Here is a 24,657-nt window from a genome sequence, read left to right on the forward strand (position 1 = left end):
CTCTTGAGTCTCCTCTTGATTCTGTGGATGTGACCCATCATCCCAGACCTTACCCCAGGCTGCTGTAACATCATAACTGTCCCATGGAACTATAATGGCCTGGCAGTGATACATCACTCAGACCATTCAAGTCTAGTGGGAGGGTGGGATGAGCAGTGAGGCCATTCCTGGGCACTTTTGGATGGCAAAGATGTCATCTAAAGACCTGCTCATGTCACTGTGCCTTCTGAGGTTACAGAGGAAGGAGAGATGGCAAAGGCTTCTGGATAGCAAACCTACAAGAGCCAGCTGATTCTGTTAGGAGACTGCTGGAGTGCCCCTGCTCCCCACCTCTGCTTTCCCAAGTTCTTGCTGACCCATGGTGGGATGTGTATACGTGATGCGGGGAGGGAGAGGGAGAGAAGGGACATAGGGAAGGGCAGGGCTGCCCTCCTCCTGAGTTCTGGCTCACTCACACACAGAAGTTCCTGCCTGTTGGTGGTCACTATGAAATGATGCTTTCATTGGGTGAGGAGGCCAGCTAGGGGCCCAGCTGGACTGCATTAGCACCATAGCCTCTCTGGACTCTAGCTATGTTGGGGAATCCTTTTCTGGGGAGGAGGCAGGTTCTATCTTTCTCTCCCTCTGTTGGTGGCTTGGGAAGGCCAGAGGGTGAGCAGAAAACACAAAGCCCTTGTCTGTCTGCCCCTACCCTCACCCCCCTAGCTAGGGACTCCTTCTGGGATCTGGGTCAGGGGCTTGCTTCCTTCCTTCCTTCCTTCTGCTCTGTGCAATGAGCCTTCTGGCATAATAGGAACTGTTTTTATCCTGGAATCCCCCCCACCCCAGCTGTAAAGCTCACCCAGCAAACAGTGATTTGGAGTCTGGATACCCTTCATGTTTAGGGTAACTGGGAGCATATGGGCACCCAGGATCATAGGATTTAGGGACTAAAGGAAACTTAGACAACACTTTAGTAAAATCCCCTCATTTACAGAGGACGAAACTGAGGTCCAGAGATTTTGAATTGTTTGAGGTGTCACAGCTAGTAAGTAGCAGAACTGGAATTCGAATCCAGGTCTTGTGGCACCAAATACGGCTCTCTTTCCATTATGCCATAATGTCTCCTACTTTTCCAAAGGCCCCTAAGTCTGACCATGAGCCACACCTACCTACTAGCCCCAAGAAAGTACTATTAATGTCACTTGAGGTTGGAGGGTGGGAAAAGGGATTGGTGCAGTGAGGCTGCTTAGATGTAGCATGGGATATAAGGTCCAGAGGTCAGAGAAGTTTCTGGAAGGAAAACTGGATGGGACTGTAGATAAGCCCAACCCCCCTGAATCATGGGCTCCATGGCCCCAACAGAGTGAGAGGGACTCTCCCACTGAAATCCCCCTAGTGCTCAGAGACTAAGACCCAAGACTAGGAACAAGTGTATGGAATTTGGAGTCAGAAGACTTGGGTTCCAATCCCAGCTCTGCTATCTGATCACTGTGTGACTACAGAGTCCTTTCCCCACTCTAGCCTCATTCAGTTTCCCCATCTGTCAAACCAGAGAATTGGACCAGATGATCTTTACTACCCCTTCCTGCTTGAAATCCTATGAAGCCTGTGTATGAGGTGGTATCCAGTCAGAGAAGCATGACAGGGCCCAGAGACTTGGTGATGCGTTTGTGTGTTGAGTGCCTGGAGAAGAAGATTCTTTGAGAACAGGGAGGGATTTGGGTCTGGTCACCTTTTGGCAACAGAAACCCCTACCCTGAGCCGGGGAATGGGTCGGGTCTCAGTTAGGAAGCAAGTCCACCAAGCACAAGCTGCTGGAGTCTAGGCATGGTCATCCCGACTGGCCTTTCCTTGAGGGCCTGGCCCATTGCCCTCAGACCCTCCCAGTTGCAGGGCCCTGGCACCCCTGGATTGTTTTGTTGCAGCCTCCACACAGCCCCCCTGACCTCAGACCCCCAGAGTCATCAGGGCTCCTGAGCTGCTGATCTTCTTGAATCGGTTGGCAGCACTCACAGCGATGAAATTTTTCTAGGGCAGAATAGAGAGTGTCTAGTCAGGACATGGGCTTTCTTCCACCAAGATTCATTCAAAGAGCCATGGCCCTTAGGACACTTATGTAGATCATGTTAGTATTTCACCCATATCCCTCTGTCAAAATCCTTCAAGGCCCAGCTCAGCTACTGCCTCTTCCAGGAAGGCTGCCCTGATTTCTTCCAGATGGAAATGTCCTCACACTCCTCAGACCCTGCCCTAAATCACTTTGTAGTACCTGTCCTGTAGCACGGATCACACCTTGTTTTGTATCAGAGGCAGTGGAAAGAGTGCTGGCTCTGGAGAGAAGAGGCTTTCAGTTCAGATCCCATCTCTGACACATACTGCTCATGGGATTTTGGGCAAATCCTTTTGCTCTTTGAACTTCAGTTTTCTCCTCCACAAAATGGGAATAACAATAATTGCACCAGGGCTCTAACTAACAAATGAGGTACCTGGAGCAAATACCAAAATATGTGACCAAGATAAACATGAAAGACTCCCTCTCATCAACCTTTTAAAGATAATTCAGTTCTAACTAAATCCTAAGGTCAAATGTTTCTGAGCTGTAGCTCCACCAAAGGAATACATATAATGTTGGTGCCCTCTAAATTTCAGCACCCTGGAACAAAACCCCAATTGCCCCATCCTGGTTACAGTGGTGCCTAAATCTGTCATGAGGAAAGCTCTTTGGAAATCCCAAAGGAGTGAAAAAATGGCAGTTATTTTTGCTACTTCAATTCTTCAGGAATCCACTATTTCATCAAGGCAAGTACTACTCTGCCAGAAGCCATCACAGCATCTTCACACCTTGGAGGGTTCTCATAAGGTGTTGTAGCCAAAGCACATTGCACTGGGGGCTGGTGTGGAGGGATGGGGGTGGGGAACAGCGTCAGCCATGAGCTTCCTCTCTGCATTCAGCTAGGCTGGTTCTCCTGAATCAGACACACAGTCTAGCACTAATCTGTTTTCAAAGTCGTCACAGGTTGGCAAGATCAACCAAAGTCTGTGCTGCCTCTGAGAGCCCAGTATCACCTACCTCCATGATGCTGGAAGGCAACATCAAAAGGTTTTATTTGATCATTAATACAACTGTAATTATTATAGTTTACAAGTACCCACTGCCCAGGTCTCACTTGACCTTTATGTAAGGCCCCTGTTAGAGTACAGGTTTGGGAAATGTTTGCTAAATTGAATCAAATCATATGCAGCTCGATGGAACAACAGACAGGGACCAGGCCTGGAGTGAGGAAGACCTGAGCTCAGATCAAAAAGAGATATTTACTAGCTGTGTAATCCTTGGCAAGTCATTTTACTTCTGTCTGCCTCAGTTTTCTCACTTATAAAATAGGGATGATAATAGCACCTACTTCCCAGGGTCAATGAGATAATATTTATAAAATCTTTGGCAAACCTTACAGCTCTTTACAAGAACTAGTTAACTATGATGATGAGGATGAGGATGATTAAACTGAACTAGATGACTAAGGTCCCTTCCAACTCAAGTTCTGTGATCCTCTGTGACTCTCATGGTACATATCTTGAATGGATGGTTTTTTGCACCTTAGAATTTGAGCTCCTTGAGGGCAGAGATTGTGTTTTCACCTTTTTAAAAAATTCCTCAGCAGTCAGCATATTGCCCGGCACACAGTAAGCACTTAATAAGTGCTTGTTGATTGACTGACTAACCCAAACTGAATCAAATAACAGGACTGCCATTCTGGCAGCAATTGAAATGTAGTGGAAAGAGACCATCACCTGAAAACAAAGGGCCCAAGTGGTATTTTTGATTTTGCTCTTTACTACCTAGGTGACCTTGGGAAAGTCACTTACCCCAACTCCAAAAGGTGGGAGGGGAGTTTGGTCTTGATGGTCTCTTCCAGCACTTTGCCTTAATGCCAAGGCAGTGAGCTTAGGGCAGCCTGCATCCCTGAGCCAAATCCTGTGAACTCCTCCGGATCCCTTCTGCCGGCCCCACCCTTGTTGGCCTCATCCATCCCCTGTTTGACCCAAATACCTTCCAGCGTCGCTTCATCACATATTTCTTGAGTAGGATTTGAGACTTGAGGAGTCGGTTACAGCGCTTGGCCTTCTCCGCCAGGTTGTTGAGCCAGGGGTGTGCCAGACACTGAGCTGCACTCATCCGTTCTCTGGGGAGATGGTGGAAGGGAAGGTGGCTCCGTCAGAGTCCATATCTACACTGCCCAGACTCTGCACAGCCCCACTGACCCACATATCCCAGACCCCATGGAGGCATGGGAGAATGGGCCCTTGGCTGGGAGGAAAGATGGTTCTAGTCAAAGAATCCCAAAATGCCAGAGCCAAAAGGAGCTTTAGGGATCATTTTCATCACAGTGCAGCATTTCTCAAATTTCTTAGTCTCAGGACTCCTTTACACTCTTAAAAATTATTGAGGTCTCCTCCAAAGGGCTTTTGTTATTGTGCAATATATCTCTCAATATTTACTATATTAGAAATTAAAATGTCTTAGGATTCCTATAAAAATAGTTTTGACTCCACAGATTCTGCAAAAGGGTCTTGGGGACCCTCAGGAGTCCCAGGACAACACTTTGAAATCCACTGAACTAGTCTAGCCTCATGTCACAGCTGGGGGAAAGAGATTTTCCTGCAATGAGTAGCAGAATCAGAACCATAGCTTGGGTCTCCCAAGTTGTAGGTCATTTTGTACGGGTAATTTAAAGCAATGAATGGGACTAGGGTCAAGGTGGGGTCACAGAAGGGAAGAGTCAGGATGGGAAAAAACGACAGGGGCCTAGGCCTCACCCAGGGGTCTTGATAATGAGTTTGGATACAAAGTCCTTTGCCTCCTCTGAGATGGTCTCGAAGGTCTCCTCATCAAAATACCAATTGGCAGCCAGGACATTGTTGAGGGTCTCAGTGTCATCATCTCCCAGGAATGGGGAGAGGCCACTCAGCCTGCCAAGAGGGGTGGGAGGGGGTGGTATGAGTAGGAAGAAGGGGTTATGAGGGAGGAGAGGAGAGGGAGAAAGACAGAGTCAGAGTAGTATGGCTATAAATGCCAAAAGATGGAAGGAAAAACTATTCATTATAAGAACTGTCTCAAAGTAGAATGCATGACTTCCACTAGAGATCTCAGCGGTTCTTAACTTTGTGTCCTGACCCCCCTCAGCAGCCTAGTAATGCCTGTGGACCCCTTCTCAGAATTGTATTTCTAAATTCATCAAATAAAATGCAGGGTGTTACAAAGGAATCCAATTACATTGAAATACAGTCTTCAAAATATTAAAACAATTAACAGATGCCAGAATTAAGAATCCCTTCCTTAGAAGAGATGAGTCTATACAGCTGGGAGTGTGACCACCTGCTCAGAGATTTGTATAGAGGATTCCTATTCAGATATGGGTTAGACTAAAAGGTCTCTGTAGCTCCTTCCAACTTGGATTCTGTAATTCTGTCTAGAAATAATCTGAGACTTCTTTGGCTCCGTCTATGATTTCATGATTTTATGATTTTTTTCCAATATCAAGCTGCAAAGTGAACCTAGTTCAGTATACAAGTAGGTGCTTAATAGCTATTTGTTGAATGAATGAGTGAAGTAGGGGAGGAGGCATGAAATCCAAGTGTCTTGGCCTAACTTTTTCTTTATCAGAAGGAAAGGATGCAATTTATGTCTTCCAGCTACAAAATCTGTACCATGCCATTTTCATAAACCCCCACCTCCAAAAAAAGTAGGGATACTTTACTATAGACTTCAGAGAAAGATGGGGACAATAGAGGTTACAGTGGAGAGGAGCACCATCATGGGGAAAGTTCAGAAAGGGTGGTGAGAAGGTTTAAAAAAAAAGGAAAGGAATCCCTCAAAACAATATACGCTATAACTCCAGGAATGCAGACAGAAAACAACCAAACAAAACTGAATGCCATGAAGTAATAATAACCATCCTTGGCCTCAAAGAAGAGCTAGAAGAATGCGTCTTCCTTCTTTGCAGAGATGGGGAACTATGGGTGTGGAACACTGTTCGTAATGTCAGATTTGGTTGATGTGTTCATTTTTGCTGAACTGGATTTTTTTTCTCTATTTTATTCTTTGTTTTAAGGGAGGGCTGTCTGAGAGAGAGGAGAAGGATAGTTTAGGAAATATAAGTGATATAAGAACAAAGGATATCAATATTTAAAAAAAAAAAAACAAAGATCCCAGCTCCCCTATCCATGTAGATGGGCCCCTCCTCTCCAACAGAGTCACAAAGAGTTCCCTGGAGCACTGAGGAGCTATATGATTTGCCCATAATTCACATAGATAGTACATGTCAGAGTACTACAGAGTACAAGTACATGTACTTGAATCCACGTCTACCCTGGCTCTGAGGCTGAATCTCTACAACACCATGCCACCTCATATATCATACCTCATTATCTAATATTAATTGGAATAATAGGTGGATAACTGCCAAAGTGGGTAGATCAATCAACCAAGAATCAGGAAGACCTGAGTTCAAATCCAGTCTCAGACACTAGCTGAATAAGTTATTTAACCTGTGACTTCAATTTCCTCATCTCTAAAATGGGGATAATATTAGCACCTGAGATATTTGTCAAACGTACTTCATACACCTTAAATCAGCTAGTCAGTTCTGAAGTTAAAGAAGTTCCTCTTCCTGAGTTCAAATCTAGCCTCAGAAAATTACTAGCGGTGTGATCCTAAGCAAGTCACTTGACTCTGTCTGCTTCAGTTTCCTCATCTGTAAAATGGACCAGAGAAAGAAATGGCAAACCATTCCAGTATCTTTGCCAAGAAAACCCAAATGGGGTCACCAAGTCAGATACAACTAAATCAACACAACACAAATCTTAAAGTTCCATATAAATACCAACTTATTGCCAGATTATACTTTGATACTTTTCAAGGCACCTTCACATCTGTTATTTCATTCTGTTGCTGGGAGGGAAATGTTATCATCCCCATTTTAGAGACGGGAAATCTGAGGCTCACAAAAGGGAATAGACTTGGCCCAAATCACCCAGCAAGTCAGTAGTAGAGCTGAGACTCACACAGAGAGGGCTCTTTGTGATGTCCCAGCAGCTCTGACCCCTGAAGAGGGACTGCCTGTCCCAGTCTGCTCAGAAGACATCTGATCCTCTACCCTACAGGCAGCAGGAAGCACCCTGTGGTGGGAAGGTTCATTCCTCCTCCAACCCTGGATGCTTCCCTGAAAGTTCACACCCCGCTGTTCCCTTTCTCAAGTCTCTGAGAACCTCCAGCTTCAGAGACTTGAACACTGGCCCCTAACTTCTTTCCTTTCGAAGGCTCTGATAATTCACCTCTGGATCTTAGGGATATTATTTCCTCTCTTGAGAGTCTGGTTTTTTTTTCCATTCCCTTTCCCTCTATCTCCTTTACTAGCCTCAAGAAGGCTAGCAAATAAAATAACCTTAACCAAAATGCATATTTCTACAGCATTTTAAGGTTTACAAAGTCCTTTTCTCCCTCTAACAACCTGGTAAGGCAAGCTGGGAATTATGATTGATGAGAACAGAGATCTGTCTGATTTTGGTTCAGATCGGTGACGTTATGGGTATGTGTGTATTCATCCTTCGTTGCCGAAGAAGACCCTGCCATCAGAGAAATGATGACATGACTTGCACTTGACTTTGTTTTGAGTGAGGGAGGGCTGTGCAGGTCACCAGCCTCACTTCTCCCCCAGAGCCATCTGAATCCAGTGACCAGATATTCATCAGGATGACTGGAGATGACCCAGGATGAGGCAATTGGGGTTAAATGATTTGCCTAAGGTCGCACAGCTAGTGAGTGTCAAGTGTCTAAGGTGAGATTTGAACTCAGGTCCTCCTGACTCCTGCACTGGTGCACTATCCAGTGCACCACCTAGCTGCACTTTGTTATGGGTATAGGGAAGTCTTAGCAAGGAAACTGCTTTCACCAATGCCTGTTAGCAGCTGTTCTGCAACCTACAGCCTTAGAAAGTTACCTTCGGGCCTTGAGAGGTTAGGTGACTTGGCCCAGGGTCAAATAGGCAGCAAGTGTCAGAGGTGGGACTCAAACCCAGCTCTCCTTGGCTCTTAGGCCAGTTTTCTATTTATCACACCTCTCTTGTGATCTATTATTATCTCCATTATACACTTGGAGAACCTGAAGAGACTTGTTCAGAGTTATCCAGCAGATTAGTGACAAAGCTATGACAGAGACTGGAGCCTCCTGACTCCAACTCTAGTGACCTTTCCCCTATCCCTGTTCCCAGGATTTAGAGAGAACTGGAAAGGACCATGGAGATCATCTAGCCCAAACCCTTCATTTCACAAATGGGAAAACAGGACCAGAGCAGTCCAGGACATACACAGGTGATAAGCAGAAGCAGGACGCAATCCCCTATCTGCTGGCTCTAAGTCCAGCACCCTGGACACAGCTGGCCAGGCTATGAGTTCTATAACCTCTCCTTTCCACCTTCAGCAAGGCTAAACCTCTTCCCCTTTTCCCTGGGTTTCAGGAAAAGGCCAAGGTGCCCTGCTCACAGCATGTAGGTGATCACGCCCATACTCCACATGTCTGTTTTATCAGATATCTGGTCGTAATTCACCACCTCTGGGGACAGGAACTCAGGGGTCCCAAAGTTGACTTTGAGCTTCTGGTTGGGATTGTACCTGGAGTGAGAAGGGGAGAGGGGGGCACAGGTTCAGGTTCAGGTGCCAGTGGGTGGGTGTTGGCTTCCAAAAGGGTCGTTATCTTTTCCCTTCCCTTTCCCCCACTCCTTCTACTTGCAGGCATGCAGCCAGGAAGCCCAGGGCATGCTGGTGTTTTCAAACTCCTCACCAAACCCCTGGGAAGACTGCAAACCACAGCCTGGGATACTCCCCTTCCGCTAGCCTGCCTTCCCCTCCCTACCCGAGCAGGAGGTCATGGGGCTGAGGAAAAGTGGCTCTTCCCTACACCATCCACCAACCCTGGGGCTGGGGGAGGACAGGACAGGGGAGGGAGCAGGGAAGGGGTACCTCCGTGCCAGGCCAAAGTCGATGATCTTCACCATGTGTCCCGTGGTGCTGACACACAATATGTTCTCAGGCTGCAGAGACAGGACAAGGCCCCCACCCCAACACAGCCCCTTCAGACCCAGAGGCTCCTATTTCTGCCCTGGCCAGGACACCTATCCTCATTGCCCCAACACCACCTGCCACCCCTCTCCCCAAATAATCTCAGAGGGACTCCCTGGGGGAAGGCCCTCCCTGCTCCCCTCCTTCAACTCTTCAAATTATGTCTTTTCTTCAAGGCATCATGACATGAGCTTTAATACTGGCCCTAACACTCACTCTATGACTCTGGTCTCCACGCTGGGCCTCTTCCCATTTCTGAAGTGAGGTGGATGGACTTCACCATTCCTTCCAACGCATGTTCTAACATTTTGTTAAGGCCCCCAGCTCAGTCATTCTATCTTCTAACATTTTGTGTTCTGACATTCTGTTAGACCCCTCCCCCAGTTCTGACATTCTATTTTCTAAGGCCCTTCTCCCACATCCTGACATTCTATGTTCTAAGGTCCCTCCCAGCTCTTCCAACCTATGATCTAACATTCTGTTAGCCCTTCCCTGTCCCAGTTCTGACATTCTATTTTCTAAGGACCTCTCACCCTCTGCCATTCTGTATACTAAGGGCCCTCCCAGCTCTGCCAACCCACGTGCAAACATTCTGTGTTCTAACATTCTACCAGGCCTCCCCCACCCCACGTTCTGACATTCTGTTTTATAAGGATCATCTATCCCCCATTCTGACATTCTGTGTTCTAATATTCTGTTAAATACCATCCTCAAGTTTTGATATTCTACTTTCTAAGGACTACCTCCCCCAACCTGACATTCTGTCGTTGTAAGGTCCCTTCCAGCTGTCACATCCTATTGTCTAACACACTGTGTTCTAACATCCTATTATATACCTCCCCCCAAGTTCTGACATTCTATTTTCTAAGGACCCTTCCCCCAAACACACCATTCTGCCATCCTGCGTTCTAACATCCCTCCCAGTGTTCTGAATCTTGCCATTGTCTGTCCCTCTGGGGAGGGGAGGACAGAGCATCCCTCCCCATAACCTCTGTATAATTCAAACCCAGGCCTGGTATTTGGTGATGACGAGCCAGTAGAAAGAGTGATGTTGAGGCAGTTTGTCTCCACTGCAGGCCCCATCTTCCTGTCAGGTGCCCAGCACCCCTCTGCAGCCGTTGGCTTCTCAGAGCCCCCCACCTTGGCCAATCTGTCCTGCTCAGACAGTATCCTGGGCTGGGACCTCTCCCCTGTTCCCCCAGATCTAAATCTATTCCCGGCAAAAGTTTTGATAAACTCGGGTATTAATGAATGGTAAGAACAGAATTCTAATGGTCAAGATTCTGGCACTGGCCCAAGATGGTGGGTATGTGATCTTCCCAATGCCTCTCAAACCATGAGTTAGTACATCTTGTCTTCTCTTCTAGGTTATAATAATTATTATTCACACTTCAAAATTCTGTAGATTTTAACATTTACAAAGGGCTTTCCTCACTCAGCCTGTGAAGCACGGAATGCATTATTATCCCTATTTTAGAGGTGCTTAAAGTAAGGCTGGAAGACCCCCCCCAGGAAGCAAGGGTCCTCTCCCCATGTAAATTCTACAAACTCAAGAGAGTGTTCCACCCAAATAGAGTCCATAGGATACTCAGTGGCTGATTCTTCCAGGTCTATTCATAACCACCATCCCATGCCCCTCATCCATCCACTGACCCAAGCTCAGGCAGGCTCTGGCAACCCACATACCTTGAGGTCTAGGTGAAGGACTCTCATTTTGTGCATAAAGAGGATTCCATCACAGATTTGCCTGACAAACACCATGGTATCCACCTCCGTCAGCTGGTAGTCCTCATCCACAATTCTCTCAAACAGCTCTCCGCCCTCCACACTGGGTGTATAAGACACTACCATGACCCCAACATCCAGCCACCCTTTCTTCCCACCCACCCCATCCAGCAATAATCATCATCAGAGCTGACATTTCCATATCAATTTCCACACACAGCTCTGTGAAGGTTAATAGCATGAGGATTATCAGTCTCATTTTACAAATGGGGAAACTGAGGCTCAGGGCAAGATTGCGACTTTCCTAGGATCACATAGCCAGAGAGCATTCAAATACTTTTGCTCAAAATCCAAGCCCTCTACTATCTAGCAGCATCCCACCTTTCTGGCCTCAGGCTCATGTTCTCCATACCCTGTGGCCCAGGGATGGGGAACCTGCGTACTCTACCCAAGCCGCACTTTTCTCAGGACCCCAATCTAGCAATGCCCTCCTTTTCAGCCAAACCTTGACACGACCTTTGATTCTTCTTTCTCCTTCACCTCTTCCATCCAGTTAACCTGTAAGTTTTGTGTCTGAATTCTCTCTCATACCTCATCCATCCTCTCTGTTCCTCCTTTCACTTCCCTTGTATGGGCCCTCAATACTATCTGCCTGGATTCTTTCTATTTTCACATTCCCCCCACTCCCTTCAATCTATCCTTTAACCTGTTGCCAGAAAAATCTTTCCTGCGTATAAATCCATATGGTCATGCCCCTACTCAAAAACTCTAATGACTCCTTGTTACCAGTCAAATAAAAGTTAGAGTCCCTTTCTTGGTGTTCAAGGCCCACAACTATCTAGCAACATTTTACCTTTCTACTCTTATATTCAACATTCAATCCAAGCTGGACCTCTCCCAAGGCACCTTATAGTGACAAATGCCTTTGTTCAGACAGTATTTTCTATGCCTAGAATGTTCTCCCAATCTGTGTCTTTTGCTTGTTGGAATCTCACCCATTCTTGAAGGCCCTAGTCCTCCAGGAAGTAATCCCTGATCCTCCTCTGATTTCCCATAGCATTTTCTTTGCACTGCTCATTACATATATGAATGAAATAATGAAACATTGTATATCGTAGCAACCATGTCTGTATCTTTTCCCCTACCTCCACCCCAACTAGAACCCGAGCTCTGTAAGGGCAGGACCCTGCGTCATCTAAACTTTGTGACTTCCCCTGCACAAAGCAAATGGCTCTACACATGGTGGGTGTCTAATAGATGTTTCCTGAACAGATGTTTATTGACGTGGTAATGTCAGAACTTGAATTCAGACCTTCTGAGCCAAATGCAGAACACTCCCCACTACCCCACACTGGTTAGATATGTGTTTGGCACAGACTGAAGGCTCAGGTGTGGAATGAGCTCCTCGACCTTCTCTAAGAATGCCCACCTTCCCCCTAGTCATTCACTCACAACTCCATGAAGAGGATGATCTCATGTGAGGTCTCAATGGCTGCATAGAGCTGGATAAGATTACGGTGGTTTAGCTGGTTCATCACCTCAATTTCCAACAGTGCCATCTCCTGGGTTCCAGAAAGTCAGAGAACATTGACAGTATCACTATCACTGCCATCCACATCACCACTAGCCACTTTTTCTTTTACTATTTTCCATATTTGCCATTATCATCATCACCTCCATCACTACCACCACATCTTCCATCCTAGTCCCATGTTCACCAGCATCATTAATATTACAGCAGCAGCACCACCGCTACCACCACCATCATCACCACCACCATCATAATCATCACCACCAGTCACTCTATCCATCACCATTAACTCTACAGCAGTCTCACCACCACCATCATTATCATCATGTTCACCATCACCTTCATGATCCAGCCTTGAACAAATGTCTCACAGCTTGTAGTCTTGTACTGGCTGCTAGAATTATACAGGCTAGGTATCGTTCCGAGGCGGGAATGAGGGCAAGAGAGAGATAGACCTCAAACTGCCCTTCTTGGACTAAGGGAAAGTCTAGAGTCTGATCAGGCAGGGGGAGCACTAGGTAGGGAGAAAGTGGAAGGATCTGCAGTTCAGGTCCTCTCTCCCTAGAGCTCTCTTCCTATAGCCTTCTACAGGGGAGAGGGATTCTAGAAGGGACATGTATGGTAGATGGAGGGAGCTGGGAAAGACAGGATGCCTGAAGAGCCAGATTCCTCCTGGAATCACCCAGCATGCCAGTGCCCCATTCACTCCCAAAGAATGAGTAGACAGGCAAGCTCTACCTGCTTCCCCAGTAGACCCCCACCTTGTCTTTTGGGCTTTGCTTCTTGATGATCTTCGCAGCCAATTTGAGGCCTGAGGCTTTCTCTGTACATGTGCAAACTTCCCCAAATTTCCCCCTAGAGAAAGGAGGAATGGCGGATCAGAGGGCCATTGATCAAGGGAACAGGGTATAATATGCCCAAGGATGGCATTGATCACTGACCCCACCCACTCCCCGATAACTGACCCTGGCTCTGTGTGACCTCTGACAAGGTCCTTCTTCTCAAAGAGTCTCATTTTCTTCATCTGTTTTTGTTCAGTTGTTTCAGTTGTGTCCTACTCTTCCTGACCCCATTTAGGGTTTTCTTGGCAAAGATACTGGAGTGGTTTGCCATTTGCTTCTCCAGCTCATTTTACAGATGAGGAAACTGAGGCACACAGGATTAAGTGACTTGTCCAGGGTCACACAGCTAGTAAGTGTCTGAGTGCAGATTTGAACTCAAGAGGATGAGCCTTCTTGACTCCAGGTCTGGTACTTTAATCACTGTGCCATCTAGCTGCCCCTTTCTTCATCTATAAAACTGTAATGACCAAATGGGACCACCATGTAGAGCCAATAATAAAACAGATAAATTAAGTAGATTGTTGTTGCTTGTCCTTCTGTCTCAAAGAGGACCATGACATCAGGGAGGTGATGACTGACATGCAAGTGAACTGGATTTAAGTGAGGCAGGACTGTGCTAAGTCACCAGCCTCACTTTCTCCTCCAGAGCCATCTAGGTCCAGTAGACAGATATAGATCAGAACCACTGGAGATGGCCCTCTAGTAGATTTGAGGAATAATTAAAGGATCCTTCAGGCCTCTCTCAGGAGGTCCACTTTTTCCCCAGGGGAGATCCAAAAGATCAAAGCCTACAGGGGAGGAAGAACCAGGAAGGATCACTGGTTTTGTATGCACGGTATGCATGTGTGTATACAAAAGAACATCAAAACGTTACAGAAATACAGCCCACCTTTTAAGTTGGGCTTACCCAACTTAAACCAACTCACCCCCATATCCTCTGACCTGAGTAGTGAGAGGCAGTTTGACTTAAGTCAGGGCTATCCAAGGTCAGGCATAATAATAGCTAACGTTAATCTGTGTGCTTTTATCAGGTATGCTGGTAAATGTTTAATAACCAGCTCCTGAAAAAAATGCATATACAAAGCACACATTTAGGTTTAATCTTCATTATCATTTTCTCTGTCACTTTCTTAAGTCTAGCCAGAGGTTCCCAAAGTGGGTGATACTGTCCCGGGGGGGCGCCGGAATGATGGGAGGCATAGTAGTCTCAGGTGCAATTGGGGAATATTGAATAAAAATAAGGGGGCAGTGAAAGCCTAAGCAAAGAAGAGAAGACAATTTTGAAAAACTGTTCATACATGTTTTATCTGTTGTGTAACAGATAAAAGTGTAACAGAGCTAAAGTCATAATGATTATGTTATTTTCCAAATAAATATGCAAAATGCAAGTTATAATTGATCCGTGGTCAAGTCCACCAATAGGTCTTAACAAGCAAGTGTTGGCAGACAAGCCTGTTGTCACTGCTGGGAAATCCAGCCTGCATCAGCAGAAATATGTGCCTGTAATGACTTGTCTACAATACAATTCTATATGGTTACATGACACAATATTGTGCCATCAAAATTCCAATGCAGGATAAAACCCCACAAATTTACAATAAATTATTAAATTTAAGGTATGTCATTTTAAAATATATGTATTTTACATTTTTTTGAAATGATGCAAATTTCAAGAAACCATTAAAAGGTTAAAGAAAGTAGATTTCGGGGGGCGGTGAGTAATTTTTTTTTGGAAAGGGGGTGGTAGGTCAAATAAATTTGGAAACCTCTGGTCTAGATGAACAACAAAACAATAAATCAATAAAGCAATAAATGACTCGTAGATTTTTAAGAGGTGTAAACGCTCACGTTGAAAATTTAGCAATTGGCTATGCTGAGCCAGCTGGTGTTGGTTCCGGCATACCCTAGCTTTAAAGTCTACAAAGCATTTATAAACATTCCCTAGTTTGAGCTTTACAACCATTCTTGGGAGGAAAGCACTGTCATTATCCTCTTTTGCAGACAAGGAAACTGAGTCTTAAGACTTGCTCAGGTTCCCATAGCCAGTAAGGGTGGCAGAGTTTGAACCCAGATTTTTCCAGCACTCTTTTCCACTCCCTCTCAAAATGCACTACTGCTACCTTGCGAAAGGAACGACATCCCCACTTCCCTTATATTTACCTTTCTCTACCTCCAATAAAACAAGACAGATGTGGGGAAATCCGTGAAACTCCCCCTAGTTTTCCCCCCTAGGCATTAATACTCTCTCCCTTTACAAATTACCTGGTATAAGACTTCTTTGAGTACTCGTTGGATCTACATAGTTGAATATATTCTCCTTGAGGGCAAGAACTGCTTCATTTGTGTCTATATCACCAATGCCTGGCAAAGTGCCTCACACAGAGGAGGTACTTAATAAATAGTCGGTTGAAATCAATTTTAGTCGAATTCAATTCAATACAGTCCAATTGAATTGAATTCAACTAGCATTTATTAAATGCCTTCTGTGTATTTGCCAGGCAGGTTGGACCCACTTGGGCCCATCTATGTTAAAGGTGGGCAGGTAAGGATCTCCAGTGTATATTTCCTCTCCCTGCCTCCTCCTCACCCTCCTCGTCATCCAAACAAGCGACCTGCCTTAATCCCCAGCACCTAGGACAGATGCTTAATAAATCTTGTGGAACTGATTCCCTTCCTTCCTCCCTCCGTCTGCACCCAAACCAGTCTGGCATAGACTCTCCACCCATACATCAGTGCGGCTTCTTACCCTCCAAGTTGATTCTGAGAATTGATGGTGAATTCACTGCTCACATTTGCGGTCCTTAGCTCCACAATTCGGTGGGGAAAGGGAGCTGGAGGAGGGGGGCAGTCATCTGAGAACAAATAAAATATACCTTCATTAAGGCAGGGGCTGACCTTTGTCATTCTCTGGTGCATAGCACACAGTGTGTGTTCGTCCTTCATTGCCGAGGAAGACCATGCCATCAGAGAAATAATGACATGACTTGCACTTGACTTTGTTTTGAGTGAGTGAGGGAGGGCTGTGCAGGTCACCAGCCGCACTTCTCCTCCAGAGTCGTCTGAATCCAGTGACCAGACATTCATCAGGATGACTGGAGATGACCCAGGATGAGGCAATTGGGGGTAAGTGACTTGCCCAAGGTCACACTGCTAGTGAGTATCAAGTGTCTGAGGTGAGATTTGAACTCAGGTCCTCCTGACTCCTGCACTGGTGCTCTATCCACTGAACCACCCAGCTGCCCCATGGTACACAGTAGGTACTTAATCAATGCTTATTCACTGATTAAGAGGCTGCTGAATGCAGAATATAGACAGGGCTAAGCAGACAGAATCTGAATCAGCTCTGGGAAAGGAGCAGAACCACTCTCCCTTAGAAAACCATCACCACAACTGACCCATCCATCCTCCTAGGAACTCAAGTGGACCCCCAGTTCTGTACTTACTCTCAGTCGACTTCAGCTAATCCCTGCTAAATCCCTGGGAGCAAGCATTAAAGGCCAATAAAGTGGATGGGAGATATTACATTGTAATGGAAGGAATACTAGTTCAGGAGTCAGGAGAACTGGATTCGAGTCCTGACTTTGACTAATTGTGTGAGCCATGGGAAAGTAGGTTGAGAATCAGAGAACACGGAATCATAGAATTGTAGAACTTAGTACTCGAAGCTTTGAATCTAGCCCTACTACCTATGTGACCCTTAGATTAAGTGACTTGACCTTTCCAGGACAGTTTCTTTCTCTCTAAAATGAGGGAGTTGAACCAGCTCTGTCATTATAGTCCAAGATCCCTGAAAGTCTCCTATCCCCACTGCTACCGTCAAGTGTCCAAGGCAGGGATCTGTTGGGGCCAAGGAACCTCTCCCTCCTTGGAGACATTCTTCCCTGATGGCCTTATTCCTGGAAGCAGGGGCTGAAACACATGCTAGTTATGAGAGAGAGGCAGCAAGATGGCAGATAGCGTCTGACAAGGACCATAAAGATCTGAGTTAAAATCCTACATCAGATTCTTCTAACTGAATGACCTTGGACAAGTCATTTATAACCTTTTTCAGCCTCAGTTTCCTCATTGGTGATATGGGGATAATAATAGCACCTGCCTCCCAGGATTGGGCACTGTAAAGTTTAAAGTTCTATACACGTCAGCTGTTGTGAGCCATATTGAATCCAGCCTCAGACAATTCCTAGCTATGTGACTTAACCTAGCAAGTCACTTAGCTTCTGCCTGCCTCAGTTTCCTCATCTATCAAATGGGGATATTAATAACACCTAGGGTTGTGAGGATCAAATGAGGAAATAATTGTGCTTAGTACAGTGCCTGGAACATAGTACGTATTGTATAAATATTAGTTATTATTTATTGTTCTTGTTATTTTGGGGAGAGGGAAGAGGGAGAAACCCCCAAAGACTCTGAGGAGCCACGTTTGCCATAGACAGAGGTTGCCACCTAGTGCCAAAGACCAGGACTACACAGTCTTTGCTCAGGACTGAAAGTAAATGGGTTGGATCCCTGGGAGCAGTGGCATGCTTCTCATGGCAGGCAGCCCTCTCAGAAGCTCCCTTCAGACCCGTGTAACTGGGAGCCCAGCCTGTTTGCAGCGTGGCGGAGGGAAGACTTTGGGTCCAGTGTGGCAGGTTGTGACTGACTCTCCACCATCTCCCTGACCCCACATACTCTCTTCACCCCACTTTACCTCTCCCCAGGGCTCTAAGTCTGTTCCAGTCATACACATCCCTTGGGGAATTAAAGACAAGTATTCATCGGCTCAGGTGGGATCCCCAAACTTGGCAAGGCCTTCATGTGCCCCTAGGAGGCTGCTAGGTAGTACAGTAGATAGAGCACTGGGTCTGAAATCAGGAAGACAAGTTTCAAATCTGGCTTTGGATACTTATACTTTCTAGCTGTGTGACCCTGGACAAGTCATTGAACTTCTGTCTGCCTCAGTTTCTCCAATAAGAAGAGAGGGATAATAATAGCACCTATCTCGAAGGGTTGTTGTGAGGATCTACTAATATTTGTAAATCACCTGGCACATAGTAGGCTCTATATAAATGTTTATTTCCCTTCAGGCTCATTTTGTTCCTCCTCTACTCAAGAGTATTCTGTGATTCTCTATTGCTTCATAATAAAGTCACAGACTCTAGATCTAAGAGGGACCTCATAACAGAATATTTGTGCTCCATACCAGTGATTCCATGTGTAGGGAACTCCAAGGGTGGAAATTCCTTCCAGTGATGAACAGCAATTCCTCTCTAACTTATGGTCTTATGGAGCTGCCTGGGAACATTTAGAGGTTAAGTGACATTCCCATGGTCACACAGCTAGAATGTGTCATGCAAAGTAGCGGTGGAATATTTTGAGAGGGAGTGGAAAAGAATGCGGGAAAAATCTGGATTCAAACTCTGCCACACTTAACTATGTTTCAACCCAAGTCTTTCTGACTCCAAAACCATCCCTCTATCCAGGATGTCTATTCAGCTACCTCTTTCATAACAGAATGTTAGAGCTGATTGTGATCTTAGGATATAGCACAACAGAACGAGAAAGGACATTAGAAATCATTTAATCCAACTCCCTTAGTCAGGAACTACTACTCCAATTATAACCCTTCTGGAGTCCCCAGGACTGAGAGAATTCCCATCACACCTGCCTGTAGCAATGCAGCCTAAGACCGTGGGGAGTTCTGCCTGCACTGAGCTCCGGAGCCCATTTTTTCTGTGCCCTGAAGATCAGCATTTACTTACTCTGATCCACGTGAGATGAATCCCCAACCAAGACTGCACTAAGACCTTTCTGAAGGCAGGGACTGAGGTCTACTTATGTCTGCATCCATTAAAGTGAGCTAGGTATTTCATCTGGAATCCTCCTAACTTCATAAGTCACAAATCCTTCACTTCTGTAGCTTTCTCACAGCCCCTCATATGTGTACCTGGAAACTAAGAATCTCAGTCATGCATATCTAGAAACCAACAAGCCCAACTCTTCACATCCATATCCAGAGACAACCATTCCCAACCTCTCACTTCAGTGAAACAATCTGAAATCCCTCATCTATATCTAGAATCCAACAATTTCAACCCTCCTCATCTGGATCTAGAACCTAACAATCTCAACTCTTCTCATCAATATTTAGAATTTTATCCCTCACAATTATGTCTAGAACCTAATAATCCCACCCCCTCTTATCTGTATCTGGAACATAGCAGTCCCAATTCATCTTATCAGTCTCTAGAATTTAACCCCTCACAGTTCTGTCTAGAATCTAACAATTCCAACTCCTTTCATCCATTATCTAGAACCTAACACAATCTCAACTCCTCTCATTAATTATATAGAATCAAACAACCCCAAATCTTCGTCTATCACTATAATTTAACCTCACATTTGTGTCTAGAATCTAACAATCTCAACTTTTCAGATCTGTATCTTGAACCTGAGAAGTCCAATCCCTTCACATCTGTATCTAGAACCCAACAATGAAACTCTCTCACATCTGGGAGCTGAATATATTGAAAAAGAGCAATGGATTTGGAATTAAAGAATCTGGGTTCAAATTCTTACCCTGTGGCCTTGGGCAAGTCACTCAACTCTCTACCCTTCAGTTTCCATATCTATGAAATGGGAGAATTGGACTAGATGACTTCCAACTAGATCTTTTCTAACTGCATATGGTCCTTACCATAATCCTTCACATCTGGATTCAGAACCTAATGATGACAGTCATTTACATCTGCACCAAGCTACTCAGGCACATTGTAGATGCTTAATAAATACCTAGTGACTGATTGAATTTATAAATCATTATCTCGATTCTCCTAAATGAGGCAGCCAGATGGCTCCATGAACATAGCATTGCACCTGGAGTGAGGAAAGTTCAAATCCCCAGACCTTCCTAGTGGTATGACTCTGGGCAAGTCACTCAACCCCAGTTTGCTTCAAGTTTCCTTATCTGTAAAACAGGGGTTAAATAATAGCACTTGCCTCCAAGGGTTGCTGTGAGATCAAAGTGCCTGGCACATTGGAAGCTCGACATAAATATTAACTATCATTGTTATTATCACTATTCATAACACCCCTGTGAGATGGGTTGAGAAAGGATTATTGTCCTCATTTGATGTGAAGAAAGTACTTTGTAAAGCTTGAAACACTATAGAAACGGGACATGTCATTATCATGGTTTTTGTTAGCAAGTCTGCTTTCTTCCTTTAAAGAGCAAAACAAAACTTTTTCCTTTGGTCTGAGAAGGATCTCAAAGCATTTTCCATACTACTGGGACTTCTGCCTCACTAGGGTGGAAGAAGTGTAGGCATGGGATAGGGGTGGGAGGACAGATGGGATGCTGGGGAGGAAACCAGAGCTGAACTCCGACTTCTGCCCCAATGCACGAGGCTGCCTGGTTTTCCAGCCCTATCCAGTGACAACTGCTCTATGTCAGGGTCGGTATCCCTGCCTCGAGCCCTCTCCTTGGCCAGGAAGGGAATCCTGAGCTCAGTGAGCAAAGGTCAGGCCCCAACTTGTCCCCAGGCTGGGGGTGGGGGGAGAGTAGGGTTGGCAGTGTCTTTTCTAAGTCTAATGTTACTGCCCTAGGGGCCATTCAGGCTGGGCCTTGGATCTGCTTGGCACCAGATCCTGGTCCCTTTGGTTCTTCAGCAAGCTATAGACCCCCTTGAGTTGGGGGAGGAGAGTGCTAGAGTTTGGGGAATATGATCCTTAAGCCCTAGATATGGGCTACCCCCCTGCTGAAGCCCACCTCATTGCTAAACCTACCCAGAATCTCAAAGTTTTCCTCTTTGTTGGCACTAGGACAGGCAGTCTTCTCTGTCGCATCTTTTTCCAGGGGAACAGCCTGGAATACGATCCCTTCAGGGTTGTCCCCTTCTCCTTTAGCTGAACTGCTGTCCGGCTGGGCCTTGGGAGGACTAGCTGGACTGGGCTGGGCCTGGGATCGCTCTCCTTCTGGGCCCTGAGCCTTCTCCAAAGGCTTCTCCTTCTGGCTCCCCGCCTGAGGATCCACCGACTGCTTCCCTTCCTCTGCAAGCTTACTGGAAGCATCAGGGGTGGAGCTGGCTTGCCCAGGGATGGTTCCTGAGATCTGAAAACCCTGCTCTCCACTGAAAGCTTTCTCTGCTTCCCCCAGGCTCTTCTCCATCGGTTTCTCATAGCTGGCAAAGAGGGAGAGGGTAGATTTCAGATCTACTCATCCCCTCAATGGTCAAGGCTCCCCATTCCCCAACCATCTCAGGGACCCAAGAAGGGTCCGTGCTCACAGCAAAGGTTACCAGAGAGACAACTCCATCGTCAGGTCAAATTCTAGGTGGCAGGGTCAGGGATGAAGGGAATAGGTGTCCAGAAAAATCCATGCATGATGTTGAAAGGTCTGATAAGCTATGTTCCTCAGACTAGGGAGGACAAAGACTGGCACCCCAGAGAATGAAACAAGGGGAATAAGTTTACAAGATTCTGGACTTACACATCTTACAAGAACTGAAAGAAACCTTAGAGACATAGCTAGGGCAACCCTTCCTCATTTTGCAGAGGAGAAAACTAAAGGCTCAGGGAAGGAAAATGACTTGTTTAAGAACACACAGGTTGGTAACAGAACTAAGACTGGTACCTGGGTCTTCCTGCCTTTCTCTGGTATTGGCTCCAAGGTCCTATAGCTCAGGTGAAAAGCCCTGTGGGTGCCAGGACAGGAAAGCACTTACCTTTGGATAGTGGCAGGGCAGCTGGGGCTGTGCAAGAAGGGTGGAGGGGCCTTCCTGGGGTCTGCCTTGCCTGATGCCTTCTTCTCTCCCTTGGCCTGTTCTCCTTCCCCTTGGCCACTCTTGTTATCCTGCCCAGTCTCAGACTCCTTGGTGGCAGCTTCTGGTTTCTCCCCTGATGATTCCATCACTGGGGACTGTTGGGGCAGGGCAGCCATTGGTCCGGCACTCCCCTCTGCTGCCAGGGATGCCTCCCCTGCCCCTCCATCTGGGTGGGCCACCCCACCAGCAGCAGCAGGTTTCTCCTTGGGGGGGCCTGGGCTGCCAGGCAGGGGCTGGCCTGGAGGTACAGCTCCTTTCTCCTGGACCAGAGAAGCCTCATCAGCCCTGTCATTGGGGGCATTGTCTGCAAGTGAAAAGGTGATATTAAATTGGGTGGTCCCCTAAGCCCCACCTAAGCCAACTTGTTGGAGCTCCCAGGCCCTGCCCTGGTCTTCTTAATCCTCTCCCCACTAACAATAACAACGACTTATATTTCTATAGCTCAAGCAACAGATATGGCAAGGATTAGAGCTTTCACCAACCCTTCCCCTACATTGTTTTTTACTAAGGTGGACTAAGGTTCAGACAATCATAGAATCTCAGAGGTAGAAGAAACCTTAAGCACCATCTAATTCAGTCCTATCATTTTGCAAAAGAGAAAATTGAAGCCCAGAAAGAGGGAGATGCCCATGATCACATACCACTGAGACTGAAATTCGAATACAGATTTCTCTCGACTCCAAACACAGCACTCTTTCCCCACCACCTTATTGTCAGGGCTTAGATTCCTGGTCTGTGTGCCAGACCTGTCCTGGTGGGCAACTGGATTGTGCCCACAACTTGCCTCTCTGTGTCTGAGATGCTCATGCCCTCCTCCCAAGGACTCGCTTCCCCTAACTGGCTGACAATGAGACCCATCCCTGTGCATGCTCCTTCCCAGGAATGCTCAGAAATGACCCTCTGCACAGGGTGGTTGTGCATCTTTTCAAGAAGGGGAGTGAGAATATGCCGGGGGTTTGCCCAGGGCCCAGACCCTAACCTCCGGTCTGCTAGATGACCTGGGGGCATTTTCCATCTCTCTTGAGGAAACCTGTGGAGTAGTGGGAGAAGCCCTGGATTTGGAGTCCGAGGAGCTTGTTTCCAATACTGATTCTGCTACTTATGAACAGTCATTTTCTGTCATTGGGCCTCTGTTTACTAGTCTGTAAAATGAGGGACTTGGACTTGGCAGCAGTCAGTCAACAAGAATGTATTGAGTACTTAACTATACTCCGGGCCCTATCCTAAGAGTTGGAGATGCAAAGAAAGGCAAAAATCCAGACCCTGACCTCAAGGACCTCATGTTCTAATGAGGAAGACAACAGTCCCCTGTCAGCCACCCAAGGCTCCAGAAGGCATCCGTTACTGCTCTGCCCTGTATGCTGAGCTAGGGACCCTAAGCAGAGGATGGCAGGAAATACCACAGTTTAGGGCCCAGACTCATAAAGAGCAGGATTTCAGCCCAGAGGCTGGCAGGGAGGGCAGAAGGCTGCCTTCAGCAAGTTCTCCACCAGCTAGCTCTCCCCAGGCACTACCTACCACCTGCTAACTCCCACCCACAATCCCAGCACCTGCATCTGCTGCTGGGGTGGGGGTTCCTGGCTCTGGTGCTCCTTCGCCTGTGGTTGCCATGAGGTTGCTGGTCCTTCTGTTTGTCTGCCTCTAGTCTGTCTGACTATTGCCTGCAAAGAGATGAGAGGAGGAGAGGTTTCAGTCCCAGGGAACGAAAGGGCAGAAGGGAACAGGAGGGAAGCTAGGGGAGATGCTGACCAAGATATATGCTAGCAGAAGTGGGAAATCCTGAGAACTAAGGGGCGGGAGAGAAGGCACTAGAGGCAGCTCTAGGGTATGCCAGGGGGGATAGGGAATCCAGTCCTGACTGTGGGGTGAAATCTGGGGGGTTGCACAGACTGAATATGAATCTAGATGGTGCTGAATGGTAAGGGACTAGGGGACCGGTGAGAGAAGGGGGTGGGGAGGTTACCTGGTGGCCAGGCCGGGGCCGGGGCAGAGACGTGTGGCTGCCGGAGCGGGTGCCGCTCTATAACAAGTACAACAGAGCTGGGGAGGCCGTAGAGGGGAGGAGGAGGAGGTGGTGCAGGACGAAAAGGATCCCTTACACGGGGGCCATGCAGCTATGAGCCCAACAAGCTTCGACTTTCGGGCCACCTGTTCCTCTTGGCCCAGTTTCAGAGGACACGCCATTCTTCTCACGGCCACCCTCCCGGCCAACAGGGGCTCAGGCTTGGGGGAGCTGGGGCAGGGAAACAAGCAGAAGCAGATGAGAGAGCAGACAGGGAGGAAGCAGTCACTGCACCATCACCCAGGCCTCGGCACCCTGGACCTAGGGAGAGAACTGTTCCTGACACCCAAGCTTTTCCTTTTTCCTTGCAGCCTGCATGGTACCAAGAGGGTGGCTGGACTAGCAGGGTCTTGCCTTGGGATTACCCTCTTCTATCCCTCTAGATCAGGGGTTCTTAACCCTTCAGGGGGGGCCTGTGAACTTAGTTGCTGTTGTATTAAATTTTGAGAACCATATTTCTATATGATTTCCTATTTCCCATATGGTTCCAGTGTGGTTTCATATTTCAATATGGTTTCCTTAGAAATCCTATACATTATATTTTATGAATTTAAAAACATATCTCTGAGGAGTTAGGCTTCACCAGACTGCCAAAAGAGT

The 24,657-nt window shown here is 46.6% G+C and overlaps 1 protein-coding gene across 1 annotated transcript; it reads right to left on the reverse strand.

Moving 5' to 3' along the window:
- On the reverse strand, window positions 1-24,215 carry MYLK2 (myosin light chain kinase 2). The gene is made up of 13 exons (XM_072631631.1): window positions 23,959-24,215; window positions 23,546-23,656; window positions 21,897-22,299; window positions 20,959-21,353; window positions 15,941-16,046; window positions 13,114-13,207; window positions 12,274-12,383; window positions 10,783-10,924; window positions 8,998-9,068; window positions 8,521-8,649; window positions 4,798-4,950; window positions 4,031-4,163; window positions 1-2,010 (listed from the first exon to the last, which is right to left on the reverse strand). Exons 2-13 carry the CDS (start codon window positions 23,604-23,606, stop codon window positions 1,930-1,932), a joined length of 1,878 nt encoding a protein of 625 aa, XP_072487732.1. The 5' UTR covers window positions 23,607-23,656; window positions 23,959-24,215; the 3' UTR covers window positions 1-1,929.
- Between the last annotated feature and the right edge of the window lie 442 nt (window positions 24,216-24,657).

Source organism: Notamacropus eugenii, chromosome 1 (assembly GCF_028372415.1).
Source record: "Notamacropus eugenii isolate mMacEug1 chromosome 1, mMacEug1.pri_v2, whole genome shotgun sequence".
Classification (NCBI taxonomy): domain Eukaryota; kingdom Metazoa; phylum Chordata; class Mammalia; order Diprotodontia; family Macropodidae; genus Notamacropus; species Notamacropus eugenii.

What these genes read in the sequence shown, in the direction of transcription:
- MYLK2 (XM_072631631.1), bottom strand. Translation starts at nt 23,606, where the DNA reads ATGGCAACCACAGGCGAAGGAGCACCAGAGCCAGGAACCCCCACCCCA. An exon ending in TCCTTCACCTAGACCTCAAG is followed by an intron (nt 9,069 to 10,782) that starts GTATGTGGGTTG and finishes CTGTCTCTGCAG; the next exon opens with CCTGAGAACATATTGTGTGT. An exon ending in GACTTTGGCCTGGCACGGAG is followed by an intron (nt 8,650 to 8,997) that starts GTACCCCTTCCC and finishes TTCTCACTCCAG; the next exon opens with GTACAATCCCAACCAGAAGC.